The sequence below is a fragment of the Heloderma suspectum genome, chromosome 1 (assembly GCF_057233095.1).
Source record: "Heloderma suspectum isolate Gila_16-S chromosome 1, 16-S_ref, whole genome shotgun sequence".
NCBI lineage: Eukaryota > Metazoa > Chordata > Lepidosauria > Squamata > Helodermatidae > Heloderma > Heloderma suspectum.
This window is the reverse complement of record NC_139458.1, coordinates 137,577,559-137,592,898: the sequence shown is the minus strand read 5'-3', so window position 1 is coordinate 137,592,898 and position 15,340 is coordinate 137,577,559. Positions and strand designations below refer to the sequence as shown.

Genomic DNA, 15,340 nt, shown 5'->3' with positions numbered 1-15,340 from the left:
TGAACGATGCCTTCAACTGGCTGATTCTCTTGTTTGTTCCTTTTTTCAAGGTAAAACCCCCGAAGAAGTATTGAAAAAATACCTACAGAAGGTGCGCCATCCTCCAGATGAGGTAAGTCTGGTTCTTTACATATCGCATGTCTGTGTTTGTTGAAGCCAGTGTAGCTGAGTAGCCCAAGTGTTGGGGTTGGAGGTGAGACTTCAGGTTTTCTGGGTGCAGACATCTGTTTGCTCCAGTACAGAATTTTGTTTTAGTTCAGAGCGTCAACTGTCCTAACCTTAATACAACTATTGGTGCTGCTGCTGCTGCTGCTGCTGCTGCACATCTGCCTAGCACTGTTGGTATGCTGAGCGTGGTCCAAAATATAGAAGTAATGCAGACTCTACCCAGCGGGTTTATAATCTGTACTGCAGAAATAAGATCTGGGTGTGGAAAGAGGCCATGGATTGACAAATAAGTAGTGTGTGAGGATAGAACAGGGGAGCTTTGGTGGAGATGCAGGTACGGTGATAGTACCTGACAGAGCCTTTGCTGGAGAAATGGATCTTGCAGAGGGACTTAAAAGGGAGAGAGGAAAGAAAAGTCATTGCCAGGCAGAGCAGACAATACTAGGCTAAATGGATCAGTAGTCTGAACTGGTATAAGGCAGCTTGCTATGCTCCTTAGAGCTTCATTATATATGGGGGGGGGGGCTATTCTGAGCATTGGAATCTTGGCAGGTGGTGTAGAGTAGGGGTGAGCAATTTGTGGCCCTCCAGATATTTTGGCCTACAACTCCCATGCTTCACCATTGGCTATGCTAGGTAGGGCTGATGGCAGTTGGAGGCCAAAACATCTGAAGGCCCACAAGTTTCCCATCGCTGGACTGTAGAATAATGGGAACGGGAGGAGGCAGTGGCAGATGAGCTTTACACAGAACTATTTCATTGTTTTCAAAGAGGGGGTTACGGCAGCAAAAGTTTCATCCGCTTGACTTTCATTCTGACCAGTCTTTCCATGTGCGCACATACTTTGCTCTTCTGTTTACCATTGTCTCCTGCCCCTCCCTCTTTTAGGACTGTACCATCTGCATGGAACGCCTCTCTGCCCCTTCAGGCTACAAGGGACCTCAGCCAGCCATCAAGCCAGATTTGGTGGGCAAGCTCTCCAAGTGTGGCCACATGTATCATCTCCACTGCCTTGTGGCCATGTACAACAACGGGAACAAGGTGTGTTATGGGAAGAGGATGGCGGAGGTGGGCAGGATACACCTGCAGTTTCAGGTGGATGCACTCTGAATTCTACTTGGGAGCAAATGGCAAAGGTTGCATGAACCATGGCTCCTTAGAATAGAAGCTGACAAACCACTTGCTACATGATTCTTCCCACCCACTGATATTTATGGGAGAAGCTTTGCTCCACCTTCTACTGTAGCCTGAAGTATGGCTGGTAGGTACACAGGACAGGGCCGTTTTGTTCGTGGTGCACGGATTTCAAACTCCCTTCCTTGGAGCTTCTTCCTCATGAACCTTGTGGAATCTGTTGAAGACCATTTTGTTCAGAAGTGCTGTACTGGTGAAGTTGCTGTCCTGAAGTTGTTGAGGGTTTTTTTAAAAAAACCTGTGGCTGACTGTTGATTGTATTTTGGTTTGCACACTTTTAACTTATGTTGCTGTTTTACTGTATTTTTAATATGTTTATATGCTGCATTTGGTCAAAAAGCAGCCTGTAAATACATACCATACACAGACAGTATTCTCTTCTCCTGTGATGGCTGCAACCATATCATAGAATCATAGAATAGTAGGGTTGGAAGGGGCCTACAAGGCCATCGAGTCCAACCCCCTGCTCAGTGCAGGAATCCAAGTCAGAGCATCCAGCCTCGTCTTGAACGCCTCCAGTGTGGGAGAGCCCACCACCTCCCTAGGGAATTGGTTTCATTGTCGTATTGCTGTAACAGTCAGGAAGTTTTTCCTGATGTTCAGCCGGAATCTGGCTTCCTGTCACTTGAGCCCATTATTCCGTGTCCTGCACTCTGGGACGATCGAGAAGAAATCCTGGCCTTCCTCTCTGTGACAACCTTTCAAGTACTTGAAGAGTGCTATCATATCTCCCCTCAGTCTTCTCTTCTCAAGGCTAAACATGCCCAGTTCTTTCAGTCTCTCTTCACAGGGCTTTGTTTCCAGTCCCCTGATCATCTTTGTTGCCCTCCTCTGAACCCTCTCCAGTTTGTCTGCATCCTTCTTAAAGTGTGGTGCCCAGAACTGGACACAGTACTCCAGATGAGGCCTAACCAGTGCTGAGTAGAGGGGAACTAGTACTTCCCGGGATTTGGAAGCGATGCTTCTATTAATGCAGCCCCAAAGAGCATTTGCCTTTTTCGCAGCCACATCACATGGTTGGCTCATATTCAGCTTGTGATCGACAACAATTCCAAGATCCTTCTCGCTTGTAGTGTTGTTGAGCCACGTATCCCCCATCCTGTAACTGCATTTGGTTTCTTTTTCCTAAGTGCAGAACTTGGCATTTATCCCTATTAAATGTCATTCTGTTGTTTTCTGCCCAGTGCTCCAGTCTATCCAGATCACCTTGAATTTTGTTTCTGTCTTCCAAAGTATTAGCTATCCCTCCCAATTTTGTGTCATCTGCAAATTTGATCAGCATTCCCTGCACCTCCTCCTCCAAGTCATTAATAAAAATGTTGAAGAGCACTGGGCTCAGGACTGAGCCCTGCGGTACCCCACTCGTTACCTCTCCCCAGTTTGAGAAGGTCCCATTGATAAGCACTCTTTGAGTACGATTCTGTAGCCAACTGTGGATCCACCGGACCGTTGTTTCATCTAGCCCACTTTGAGCTAGTTTGCTCATCAGGATATCATGGGGCACTTTGTCAAAAGCTTTGCTGAAGTCGAGGTATATGATGTCTACAGCATTCCCACGGTCCACAAGGGAGGTGACTTGATCAAAAAATGAGATTAGATTCATCTGGCAGGACTTGTTTTTGACAAATCCATGTTGGCTTCGAGTAATCACTGCATTGTTGTCAAGGTGCTTCCAGATGGATTGCTTTATCATCTGCTCCAGAATTTTCCCAGGGATTGATGTCAGACTGACTGGTCTGTAGTTCCCAGGTTCCTCCTTTTCACCCTTTTTGAAGATAGGGACAGCATTAGCCCTCCTCCAGTCATCTGGCACTTCACCCGTCCTCTATGATTTCTCAAAGAGAATAGATAGCGGTTCTGAGAGTTCTTCTGCCCGCTACTTTATTACTCTAGGATGCAGTTCATCTGGCCCTGGAGATTTGAACTCATTCAAAGTCATTAGCTGTTCCTTGACCATATGCCTAGCGATCTCAAGCTGCAATCCTGCCCCTTCAGCCTGTAATTTGCCTTTGCCAGGGGGGTCATGGAACCTCTTTTGGGAGAAGACTGAGCCAAAGTACGATTTGAGCACCTCTGTCTTTTCTTTGTCATCTGTTATCGTTTTGCCATCCTTATTTAATAGCTGAACCACCATTTCTTTCCTCTGCCTTTTTTCCTGCATTTAGCAGGGGGTTGGACTCGATGGCCTTGTAGGCCCCTTCCAACCCTACTATTCTATGATTCTGTGACTATGCACGTAGCTGAAGAAAGCCTTTTTGTTGTTTTTAGCATCCCTTGCTAACCTCAGCTCATTCTCAGCTTTAGCCTTCCTGACATCATCCCTACAATTCTGTGCTACCTGCCTGTACTCATCCTTTGTTACTTGGCCTTCTTTCCACTTCCTATATGTGTCCTTTTTTGTTTTCAGGTCATCCCTAAGCTTTTTGTGAAGCCACATTGGCTTCTTCTGTTATCTTCCACCTTTTCTTCTTGTTGGAATTGTTTGTAATTGTGCCTTGAGAATTTCCTTTTTTAAAAGCTCCCACCCATCTTGGACTCCTTTTCTCATTAGCGTCGCTTGCCATGGGACCTTACTGATCATTGTTCTGAGTTTATTAAAATCAGCTTTCCTAAAATCCAGGAATACGCATTTGACTACACTTAGGTTTTGCTTCCCTTAGAACCAAGAACTGAAGTACAACATGGTCACTTTCCCCCAGAGTTCCTGTAACTGCTACTTTATCCACTAAGTCATCTCTGTTGGTTAGGATCAAGTCAAGGATAGCCGATCCTCTAGTTCCTTCCTCTACTTTCTGTAGGAGGAAGTTATCCACCACAGAAGTCAGGAATTTCCTGGAGGGGCCATGTTTTGCAGAATTTGCCTCCCAACAAATATCGGGGAAATGGAAGTCCCCCATTACTACTACATCATGCTTCCTTGAAACATTGGCTATTTGCTTTTCAAAAGTTTCATCCTCGTTTTCTCCTTGATTGGGTGGCCGGTAGTAGACTCCAACCACCAGGTTCCTTTTATTCTTTGCTCCATTTATTTTGATCCAGGTGCTCTTGATGGGGCTACCAAGCTCATCCTCCTGTATTTCTGTGCAGAGATATGTATTTTTCACATGCAGTGCAACCCCACCTCCCTTTCTGTTCCTCCTGTTCTTTTTGAACAAGTTATATCCTTCAATTGCTGTATTCCAGTCATGAGAGTCATCCCACCAAGTCTCAGTTATACCTATCAAGTCATAATTTCCCTCTTGTATTAAGAGTTCAAGTTCGTTCTGTTTGTTTCCCATACTCTGGGCATTAGTATATAGTCATCGAAGACTATGTGCTTCATAGTCTGGCTTTCTTCCTACATGTGTCTGAAGACTATTATTGGGCACTATCAGAGCTGTTCTCTCCGTTGCAGTGCATGCGCCTACGTCCATTGTTACCCCCAACTTTACATCTCCCTTCCCCGTAGGATTCAAATTAAAGCCCTCCTGACGAAGTTCCTCATGCTGTGGCCAAACACATTCTTCCCATCCTTTGTGAGGTGCAACCCATCCCTTGCCAACAGCCCATCTTCCAGGAAGTATAGGCCGTGGTCCCAGAATCTAAATCTCTCTCTTCGGCACCACCTTCGTAGCCAGTCATTCATCCAGAGTATTTTTTGTTCCCTTTTTATCCCTCTTCTGACTACTGGAAGGATGGATGAGAAAACTATCTGGGCCCCAAAGTTCTTGAGTTTCCTTCCCAAAGCTTCAAAGTCTGACATGATCTCTTTGTAGCTCCGCTTGGCGGTATCATTTGTTCCCACATGGATGAGAAGAAAGGGATACCTGTCAGTGGGCTTTATGAGTGCAGACAACATTTCAGTCACGTCTCTAATCCGTCCTCCCAGGAGACAATATACCTGGCGAGTCCATGGGTCTTCGCGACATACTTGGGTCTCAATCCCACGCAGCAAGGAGTCTCCCACTACTACCATTCTTCTCTTCTTCTTGTTATAGGCCTGGGTTTCATCGCCTCTGTTTGACTGACCTTCAGCCTCTTGCTCACCCTCATGTAGGTTCCCCTGTGATTCTTCCTCTGCAGGCTGTCCTCCAGTCTCATCCGCAAGTACCTGGAATCGGTTCCACAGCTCCACTGCTTCCACTGGTGCAGAGTGGTGTCTATTTCTTCTTCTCCTAACTGTCACCCTTTTCCATGGAGTATCCTGTACTCCATTTTTCTTCACCTCAGCATTTCCCACTTCTGCCTCATCTTGCTGTTGCTCTTCAAGCTTCTGGTCTTCCCTTTGCTTCTGTAGTTCCTCCTTTCTGTCCAAGAACGCTTCATGTTCTCTTATTCCCCGGCGGGTTGACAGTCGCCGCTCCAGTCCACTTACTTTTTCTTCCAGCAGCGTGATCAACTTGCACTTGTTGCAGGTGTAGGCCATGTTGTTCTCAGGCAAGAAAACAAGCATTGCACACACCTTGCAGGTCACCACCACTGGAGAGTCCTGTCCTTCCATTGCCTCTTTTCCCTTTTTGTGTCTAGCTTTGTGATTGCTCTAGACTAGCCTGTGCCTGCTGCTCTACTTAGTAGAGGTTAAAAGCAGAGTCTCACTGGTGTGGAAGTGTGTGTTACAAGACAAATAATTGAAAAAAGTTAGTTAAAAAATGAAAAAAAATGTTAGGGGCCTCCCCCTTGACCTCCCCTGCCAAACTCCCCTGACCAACTCCTGTTTGCTCCCCCTGGTCGCTCGCTCTCTGGGAGCTTGCTTGCTTTTGTAGTCCCTGGACCAGCTGGAGCAGCTTGCTCTGCTCTGCTCTGCTCAGCTGGGAGGCGGGAAACAGACTGAAGCTTCCCGCCCACTCAGCTGCTGAGAGTACTCAGGCCACACACCCCCAATTCAGTTGGAGCTCTCAGAAGCCCCTGGTGAGCTCACAGCCACTCAGAAGGATAAAGGGCAGCCCCCTGGGCTTCCTGCAGCCCACTTACCTCTTAGCCTTTGTGTCCTTTGTGTCCTTTGTCTGTTCCACCATTGCAACTCCCCTGACCAACTCCTGTCTGCTCGCTCGCTCTCTGGGAGCTTGCTTGCTTCTGTAGTCCCTGGACCAGCTGGAACAGCTTGCTCTGCTCTGCTCAGCTGGGAGGCGAGAAACAGACTGAAGCTTCCCGCCCACTCAGCTGCTGGGAGTACTCAGGCCACACACCCCCAATTCAGTTGGAGCTCTCAGAAGCCCCTGGTGAATATGGAGAATATTGTCATATTTGTAATACCTGTCCATGCAGCAAACCAATTCTTACTACACTCCTGCATCCTACATTTGCTTGGAAATCTGAGGAAGGGAGCAGGGGCATCACAAGAGTCAGCTGTCTGTGTGGCCAGAGACTACAGGTGGCTGTCACTCCATGTGGTTAGAGATGCCCTACAGGAGGTAGGGCACCATAAGTCATCCTTTGTTTCTCTTTGTAATGAGCCAAAGCCAATAGTTCTGTTCATTCTACACATCTGTGGTGGCATGATACAAGCATCCTGAGAATCTCACCCTTATTTTATTATTTTTACTTTTTCAAAAACAAGTTTCTAAGCCTTATGACTGGGGATAAAACAATATATAGGCAAGGTCTCTCTTAGAAGCCAAAAGAGACCGACTTGACTTTGGGGATGGAGCCTCAGCTCTTTGTTCTTCTGCCTTAGCTAGCAGAAGAACAATAAATTATGCAAAATCAGCATCATTTATTAATATTTAGAATCTGGTTTTCCTTGGTGCAGAATTGTGTGTTTTAATTATGTAGACTATACACAGTCCTAGTTGAAGTCCATGGTTAGAGAGACGTCATTTCTGAGGTTCCATTTTGCATTTTAAATGGGCTGCATTAGCCTTGGTCACCTAACGGCTCTGATATTCTCCTTTGGGCTGACTGTGCAAGTGAAAAGGTCTATCACATCTAAGCTGAGTTCAAAGCACAGCTGAATACATCATGTTTCTGGGAACGTTACCCTGAAAGTGACACCTTCCCCCCCCCCCATGTTTCTTGGCTGCCTCTTCTCCAAGGTGGCTTATTAAAACACTTTTCACTAAGACTTAAGAATGCCTCATTTTTTAAAGTCTCTATTGTATGCTTAAAAGTAGAAAAATTGGGTAGCAGATGATGGGGAAGTGCTCTGTCTATGATCCTGGAGAGCCACTGCCAGTCAACAGCAGAGTTTTGTAACACCTTGAAGACTACATATTTATTCTGGCACATGTTTTCATGGACTACTTCATCAGATGCATGGAGTATTATCAAGCCGTTCAGGCTTATATACAGTACATGTGGGAAGAATTGTAAACAGTGAGTCAAAAGGAAATTAAATGCAGAAATTAAAGACATTGCCATTATTAATAGTAGTCAGTCACACTACAATTGCTGCTGCAAACACAAACCTCCAGGCACTTAAGTAAGCCAATTAACACGTGTAGTGTGATTTTATAAAACCATTATCTCAATCCAGGCCTCGCGTGATAGAATTGAACCTGTTGATGAATGCTAACTCTCATTCCGATCTCTTGCTCCAGTCTCTCTTTGAAGTTTCTTTGCTCCACAGTGGCCACTGTAAGGTTAAAGACAGTGTGTTCTGGGAGGCTGAAGTGTTCTCCTAGTGGTTTGTGAATACTGCCTTTTCTGATGTCAGATTTGTGTCCAATCTTTTCCATAAAGACTGGCCTGTTTGCCCTCTATAGAATGCAGAGGGGCATTGCTGACAGAAGATGGCATATGCCACATTGGAAGATGAGCAAGTGAATGAACCCCAGTCGGAGTAGACAGTGTGCTAGTGGATAGATGGTTTGCAAACACATGTATCTTTTTTTTTTTAATGCAAATATAACAAAAAAGAAAAAGAAAGTGTGTGGCGGGGGGAAGGAAGAACATAAAATAAAAGCATATCCATTCACAATAGTAATTTACAATACCATTAATAAAAGGAAGGGGGGAAAGGTTTGACCCCTCTATTTCAAATACATACATTAATATAAGCAGTCCATGTGCATCCATATAAAATTGACAACTGTACGATATACATTCAGATGTAACCAGAGCAGTAAGATTTTCAGACCAATGAATGATAGGTGGTGGGTGATTATCCTTCTGGGCTTGAAGCGGGAGTCTCTTTGCAACTGTAGAGTCTCTCAAAGACCGCTTTTGCTGTCTATCTGTTAATCCCCACACCACAGGAATACAATTTAGAAGTCCATCTGCAATTATGCAAAGACATGTATCATCCAGGTACATGCTCCCCAGGGAACTAAGATTCACTGCATCTCTTTGTGGTATGGGGCACTTGGTTATAGATCTGGGTTTCCTGCCACAAAATGTCTGAAGTGGTCCAATGTAGTTATTTGAAGGAGAGGTTTGCGGGTGATTAGATACATGTGTGTGGAGAGAGGGAACCTGGAATTTAACCCTGCTTTTTGTGCTTGCATTTCTCCACTTGGGGATGGATGAGATTGTGAAGTCGTACTTTTCTGGAGAGTGATGTGTTACCTATCACTGATCCCCCATGCCAATTATTTTATGGTGCTGGGACTGGGAGTAGTATTATTTAATGTCAACCGGCTGTCTTTTTATTCTGTGCTACTCTAAAAATACGTCCTGGTCTTATTACTTGTCCATTTTCCTTTAAGGATGGGAGCTTGCAGTGTCCGACCTGCAAAACCATCTATGGGGTGAAGACTGGCACCCAGCCTCCTGGAAAGATGGAGTATCACCTTATTCCCCATTCGTTGCCTGGACACTTCGACTGTAAAACAATCCGAATTATCTACAACATCCCACCAGGAGTCCAGGTGAGATTCTGGCTCTGGGCAGGGGCCTGGCAATAGTACCACAGTTGTAAGTCGGGGGACAGGAGGAGAAGTATGGTGGGCTGTGAGTGGGGTCCTTGAATAGATCATACATCCTTGGCTTCCCCACTAGGAATATAAAAGAATTTCATTTCAGTTTGCAAATCACTCAAAAATGCTCCATTCACAACCCCAAACACGAATGGGAACACATTTTCTCTGAAAATGTTAGCAAATTCCCAAATTGCATTCTCATTCACAAAGTGTGTACTTGAAAGATACACAAGGCTTTCAAAATGCACACCGTCCTCAAAATGCATGAATTTTGAAAAATGTGCAACTTCCTCGAAATGCACAACTTTTAAATCACGCGCGCTTTAGTCCTTGGAGAAATTTGCACGAATTTGGGACATTTTGCGCCATTTTTATATTTGATATTTGTTCGTTTTGCATAATTTTCCTCTTCGCACAAAATCAGCAGCGATCGCAAATGCAAGTGCAAATTAAGGAGAGACAAGCAGCGAGCTATTCTGCACCAATGGATGGTACAGCATAGAGATTAGCTGTCTCATCCTATGTACCTCCTTTGAGGATATTTTAAAAGTCAGCTTAGTTCATATTTCCCATTCCCCCCCCCCCTCTTTCCAGGGACCAGAGCACCCAAATCCTGGGAAGAGCTTCACTGCCCGGGGATTCCCTCGACATTGTTACCTCCCAGACAGCGAGAGAGGCAGAAAGGTCAGTGGCATCTTTTCACTATCGGTGTTACGCAAGCTTCCCAAGAGGTCTCTGGAACATGCTGTGTCTTTGGATAGTCATTTATGCCCTGATGAGGAAGGCATCATTGCTCTGTGTGTTCTGGTCCAGGTCAATGTGTTCTTGGCTCTGCCATAGGCTTGCTGGCTTGCTTCTCTGAGCAACCCAGTGGAAGACTTACCACAGCTTCAGTTTACACATATGTATGTGAAAGTGACGATGCCAATTTCTTTTGCATGACTTATAAGGTTTATGACTATTAAAGTGTCTGTGTTGCTTTTTCCTAAGTTCTAAATTAGGCAGGAAGGATTGCATTGTAGTGGCTTCTAGCTAGCATCTGTGCAATATTTCAAACTGAATAATGAGAGAGCACGTGTAGCCAGAGGATTGACCTTAACTCCTGCAGTTATAAATGCAGAACATTTCTTGGAATGCTTGCAGCAGTCTAGTCCCACCTTCTTGACAAGATGTACCTAGATGTCACATCTAGCAAGTAATTGAAGCTCCACGCCCAGCTCCAAACATCTTGCACACATGACAACCACTTTTCACACAGTGGACCACTTCGGGAACAATTATGGTTAAAAATTGGTACTAAAATAGTATAAGTAAATAAAATATATTGACTTGTGGGGAGCTCCTCCCATCTTCCAAGAAGTTTGGGGCAATGTGTATGAGATGTCCCCCTCCCCTTATCCTCACGACAGTCCTGAAGGGTAGATTAGGCTGATAGTGAATAGCCCAAGTTCACCCAGTAAGCAGTTGTGGCTGAGTAGATATTTGAATCTGGGTCTTTCCAGGTTCCAGCACTCCAGCCCATACACCGCACTGGCTCTTGCGCCTTGTTTCCTTCCTGGTTTTCTCTCTGTGCTGATACTGGAATCCAAGTACCTTTCCTATCCTGTATGGCAGGAGTACAGAGGGTCAAATCCAGCACTCTGTGGCTCCCCAGAAGGCCACACCCCTTTCCCACAACCACCAGTCATTTGATAGTTTCCTGGCTTTTGTGCAGTTCCCTCCCTGCCAAATTCTAAAAGTTTGAACTGCCTCTCCTAAGGCAGCAAGAACTTTAAGGTAAAATATGCTAGTATTTTTAGCCCTGTCTCTTTTGCCTCCCCTCTTCCGCCCCCAACTGGAGTGCGGTCCCCAAAAGCGTCTCTGAAATGGAATTGAGCTCTCTGGCTAAAAGCAGTTTAACACACACACACCCTACATGGTTTTAAAGAATAGCATAAAAAACTGCTGGGGGTGGGAACTCCACATCTCACGTTTCATCCAAATAACAGCTTCCTACATGGCTGACTGCATATTGTTGTTGTTGTTCAGTCGTTCAGTCGTGTCCGAGAAGCAGCAGCAGCACCCAGGGGCGAAAAGGAGCCAGATTTGCCTTAGTGTTTTGTGCCCACATGTCATGTATTGAGCCCACTGATCTGGTCTTGGACAAATGGGGATGGTGGTCCCTCTGTAACTTGCAGGTATGGGGTTGGCTGAATCAGCATGTTAGATAATTCCCACTCCTCTGTCTCAGGGGTCCCCAACCTTTTTTGCCTGTTGGGCACATTTGGGAATTTGAGAAACTGCTGTGGGCACCACCACAAAATGGCTCCCATGGTGGATGTGGCTAGTCACACAATGGCTGCTACAGGGGCCTGGCTAGTCAAACGTGAGCTAAAGAGTGCCATTGGTGGCGTGGCATCCTTAGTTCCTTTTAGAGCATGACTAGGAGATTGCCTGGAATTTTTTCTTTCCCCCTGTTTTAAGTAGGGGAAGGAGCTGATAAAAGCTAGTCCAGTCAGTAAGACCACACCCTATATGCAATAATAATGAGCTTATATTGAATCTGTTTGGTTTACATCTCTTTTCCCAACAGGATGTTTTTCAGTCCAAGAACTTTCTAAGCTGCCTTGATATGTTCTGAGGCCACAGTTTCAATGAACCTCCTAAGAGCAGTTTTTGGAGCTTCCTGTGTTATTTCCAACAAAGCCCCTGCATACAGTTGCAGGTTGAATCTCAGTCCCAGAGCGAGAGCTCTTTGCTTTCTCCAACGTTCAGAGAGATTCTCTGGTTTTGAAGCTGAGCTGGATAATTTTTCAAAAGCCCAGATATTGTTGAATCAAAACATGAAATCTTCTTCCCTTAAATATTAGCTTATGGCACTGTAGAATGCCTTATTATAAGTGGCATTAATGTGATGTAGAAAAGATCTAAGGGGGATGGGAAGCAGGACGGAGTAGTTTGGCCCTTTGGGATAATCAGGTCAGATTGGCTGTGAAAGGCTTCTTCATGCTACTGATTTAGCCTGGGTCAAACCTCTTTCAGCTCAGTGGTCAAATTCGATTTTGGAGACACTCTTGCAGGTCGGCAGGGCCAAAGGCAAGAGGGGTGGGGAAATTAGACCCCAAAATACCAGTACATTTTAGCTGGAAGCTCTTGCTGCCGGTAAGTAAGCCTCAGGAGAGGTGTCAGGGTGGACACTGAGCCCACAGAATCCCAGAGTAGTTCTGATTCTGAGGAAGAGCAGTCGCTCCTGGGAGAGGAGCACCCTCCTCTTTCCCAGGGCCAACAGCTGACGGAGATTCCTCCCACCAGCAATCCTAGCTTAGATAGCAGTCCAGGGAGTGACAGAACACAGGAAGCAGACTTGATGGACGCGCGACGCCAACGCAGAGAGCGGCGCCAAATGGAGGGCGCAGAAAGGAGGCGTAGTGCCTGGTTGGCGCGCAAACAACGGCTGCGCCCAGAGGATCCTAGGGAAAAGGGGAGGGACTCTCCCTAGTCCTTAAGTTCAGGGGTCTGCCAGTAATTCCCTTTCAAACGGGGACCAACTGTTCCAACTTAGGGCATAGGTACTCTGCTGCTCATATCTAGTTGCTAACTTAACTTAACTAGTCAACTTAACTTAACTAGAGTTGTTAAGTTGAAAAAAGAGGAATAAAGCTTTGAAAGGAATCCCTTTGTCTGTGTCTGGACTTGGCTACTGGATTAGACTGAGAGAGGCCTCCAAGGAGCCCTTGACAAGAGGCTTGGGGGTGGGGGACGTGCAAAGGCTGAGTAACCTCCAAACAATCGTCAGTTGGAGGAAATGGGGTGGGGCCAGAGGAAGGGGGTGGGAACATGTGGGGAACCCTCCCCCCTGCTGTACACACTTACCCCTCATAGTGTATGAGGCAGGTCATTTCAGCACACAAGTCCTGTGAAAAGCCACTCCTGGTGCCAGCTCCCCTATATTACGAGGTCCGTCTGTGAAGCATTTAAAACGTTAACTGATGACAGCACAGAAACAAAGTCTTCCCTCTGCAGCGACAAAAGTGTATTTCCTGATTGTAGCCCAAGTTGTCCATATACCCTAGAGCAGTGGTCCCCAACCTTTTTGGGACCAGGGACCAGTCCGTGGAAGACAATTTTTCCACAGACCGGGGTCAGGGGGATAGGACCGGGCCGCAGTAGGGGTGTGGGAACCCCCCTTACCTTGGGTCCTTGGGTGGGTGATCTGTCCCTCCCCCCCCCCCCCCGGAATCCTCGTCAGCCCTGGACTTGCCGCGAAGCTGCTGGCCTGCTCCGGCTGGGGGGCAGACTTCTGGCCGCTGGGACGCAAATGGCGTCCGCATAGCAGACACCATTTACGTCCCTGTTCTTTGCAGTAATAGGCTATTACTGCAAAGAACAGGGCCGGAGCTGGCTGGCAGCTCCGCGGACTCGCTGCGGAGCTGGCCAAGGCCAGCGAGGATTCCGGGGCGGGGGGGAGGGACGGATTGCCTCCCCCCCACACAGACTCAAGGTAAGGGGGGGTTCCCACACCCCTACTGTGGCCCGGTCCCTAACGGGCCACGGACCGGTAGCGGTCCGGGGGTTGGGGACCCCTGCTCTAGAGCAACCTTCTCCAACTGGGTGCCCTCCAGATATTTTCCTAGCATTCCTGATCATGGGCTGTGCTGCCTGGGGAGTTACGGGCATTGTAGCCTGAAACATCAGGAGGGTGCCAGGTTGGGGGAGGCTGCTGTAAGGTAGTTTATCCTTTGGGAGTGGATAAAATATGGGGAAGAGGTTCTTTACTTTGCATTCCAGGCAAGGCTTCTCCACAATCTTATCTACTGCAGCACTCCTTCCTGTGTGCTTGGGACCAAGAAGAGCAGTCTCCTTTTGGATGAGAAGGGGACCTCCTTTCTGTCTAAGGAGGCATTTTGGAAAAGGGCATTGCATTGGGCCTATTCCCATGCCTCAGGAATGCTTGTATGCCACCACTGACTGGTGTCAACTTATAGTGTTACCAGAATTGGGCAAGTATGAGATTGTGGAATCTGTCCATGCGACATACAAAAGGAAGTACTTCTTCACACTGTGCGTAGTTGACCTGTGGAACCTGCTACCACCAGATGTAGTGATGGCTACCAATTTGGGATGGCTTTATAAGGGGATTAGACAAATTTAGGCAGGAGAACACTATCAGTAGCTGTTTGTCGTGATGGCTGCCTATTACCTCCAGCACTGGAGGCGCTATGCCTCTCTGTACCAGTTGCTGGGGAACACAAGCAGGAGGTGCTGTTGCGCTGACGTCCTGCCTGTGGCTATCCGTAGGCTTCTGGTTGGCCAGTGTGGCAACCGAAGGCTGGACTAGATAGATCTTTGGTCTGATCCAGCATGGCTGTTCTTACGTTTGTATTGGGTAGATTCCTGCATAGCGGCATCAAGATGTTTGCAAGTGCATCAGATGCACACAGTGTGCTAAGTGAAGTAGCCCACCATGGTGTGGGTTTCTGTGGATTAGGCACACAACTCCTCTAACACCCGTCGTTTCCGTCCGCCAGGTGCTGAAACTGCTATTGGTAGCCTGGGATCGGCGGCTGATCTTTGCCATCGGCACCTCAAGCACCACTGGCGAGTCAGATACAGTGATCTGGAACGAGATTCACCACAAGACAGAGTTTGGCTCCAACCTGACTGGCCATGGTTACCCTGATCCCAACTACGTAGACAATGTGCTGGCGGAGCTGGCAGCTCAAGGCATTACAGAAGAGAGTGTGGTTCAAGAAAAAGATTGAGAGTGGGGGAGGAGAGGGGAAGGGCCTTGCCCTGAGGGTGGAGCTGCAAGTATAGCCGAGTTCCATGGATCAAGCTCCCTCCCTCTTCCACTGTGCCTACTCTGTCCTCTCCTCCTCCTCCTCCTCCTCCTCCTCCTCTTCCTGCCACAGCCACCATCTGCCTCGTAAAGGGCCCGGCTCTGCCTATCCGGCAGTATGCTTAGGACCTTGCTCAGATGAGAGACTGCTGTCCTGTTCTCATGTGCCCACAGCACTTGACTGAGAAGAGCAAACAAACAAACTTGGTGTTTTTTTTCCAGCTCCTCTTGGGCATGGGGTGGAGCATTCTGATGAGGCCTGAGGTTATATTAACCTTAGCACCCTTGTGTGGGGAAATTAGGGCCCCACTTTAAATTCTGTGAA

At 47.0% G+C, this 15,340-nt stretch overlaps 1 protein-coding gene across 1 annotated transcript in view; it reads left to right on the top strand.

Annotated features, from left to right (window-relative positions):
* Positions 1-14,938, top strand: part of DTX4 (deltex E3 ubiquitin ligase 4) — a 45,824-nt gene extending 30,886 nt beyond the window's left edge. Inside the window, exons 5-9 of the mRNA XM_084828864.1 lie at positions 51-112; positions 1,057-1,209; positions 8,985-9,146; positions 9,792-9,881; positions 14,705-14,938. Coding sequence (XP_084684990.1) covers positions 51-112; positions 1,057-1,209; positions 8,985-9,146; positions 9,792-9,881; positions 14,705-14,938 — 701 coding nt within the window. The remainder of the gene's footprint in view (positions 1-50; positions 113-1,056; positions 1,210-8,984; positions 9,147-9,791; positions 9,882-14,704) is intronic.
* Positions 14,939-15,340: the final 402 nt, after the last annotated feature.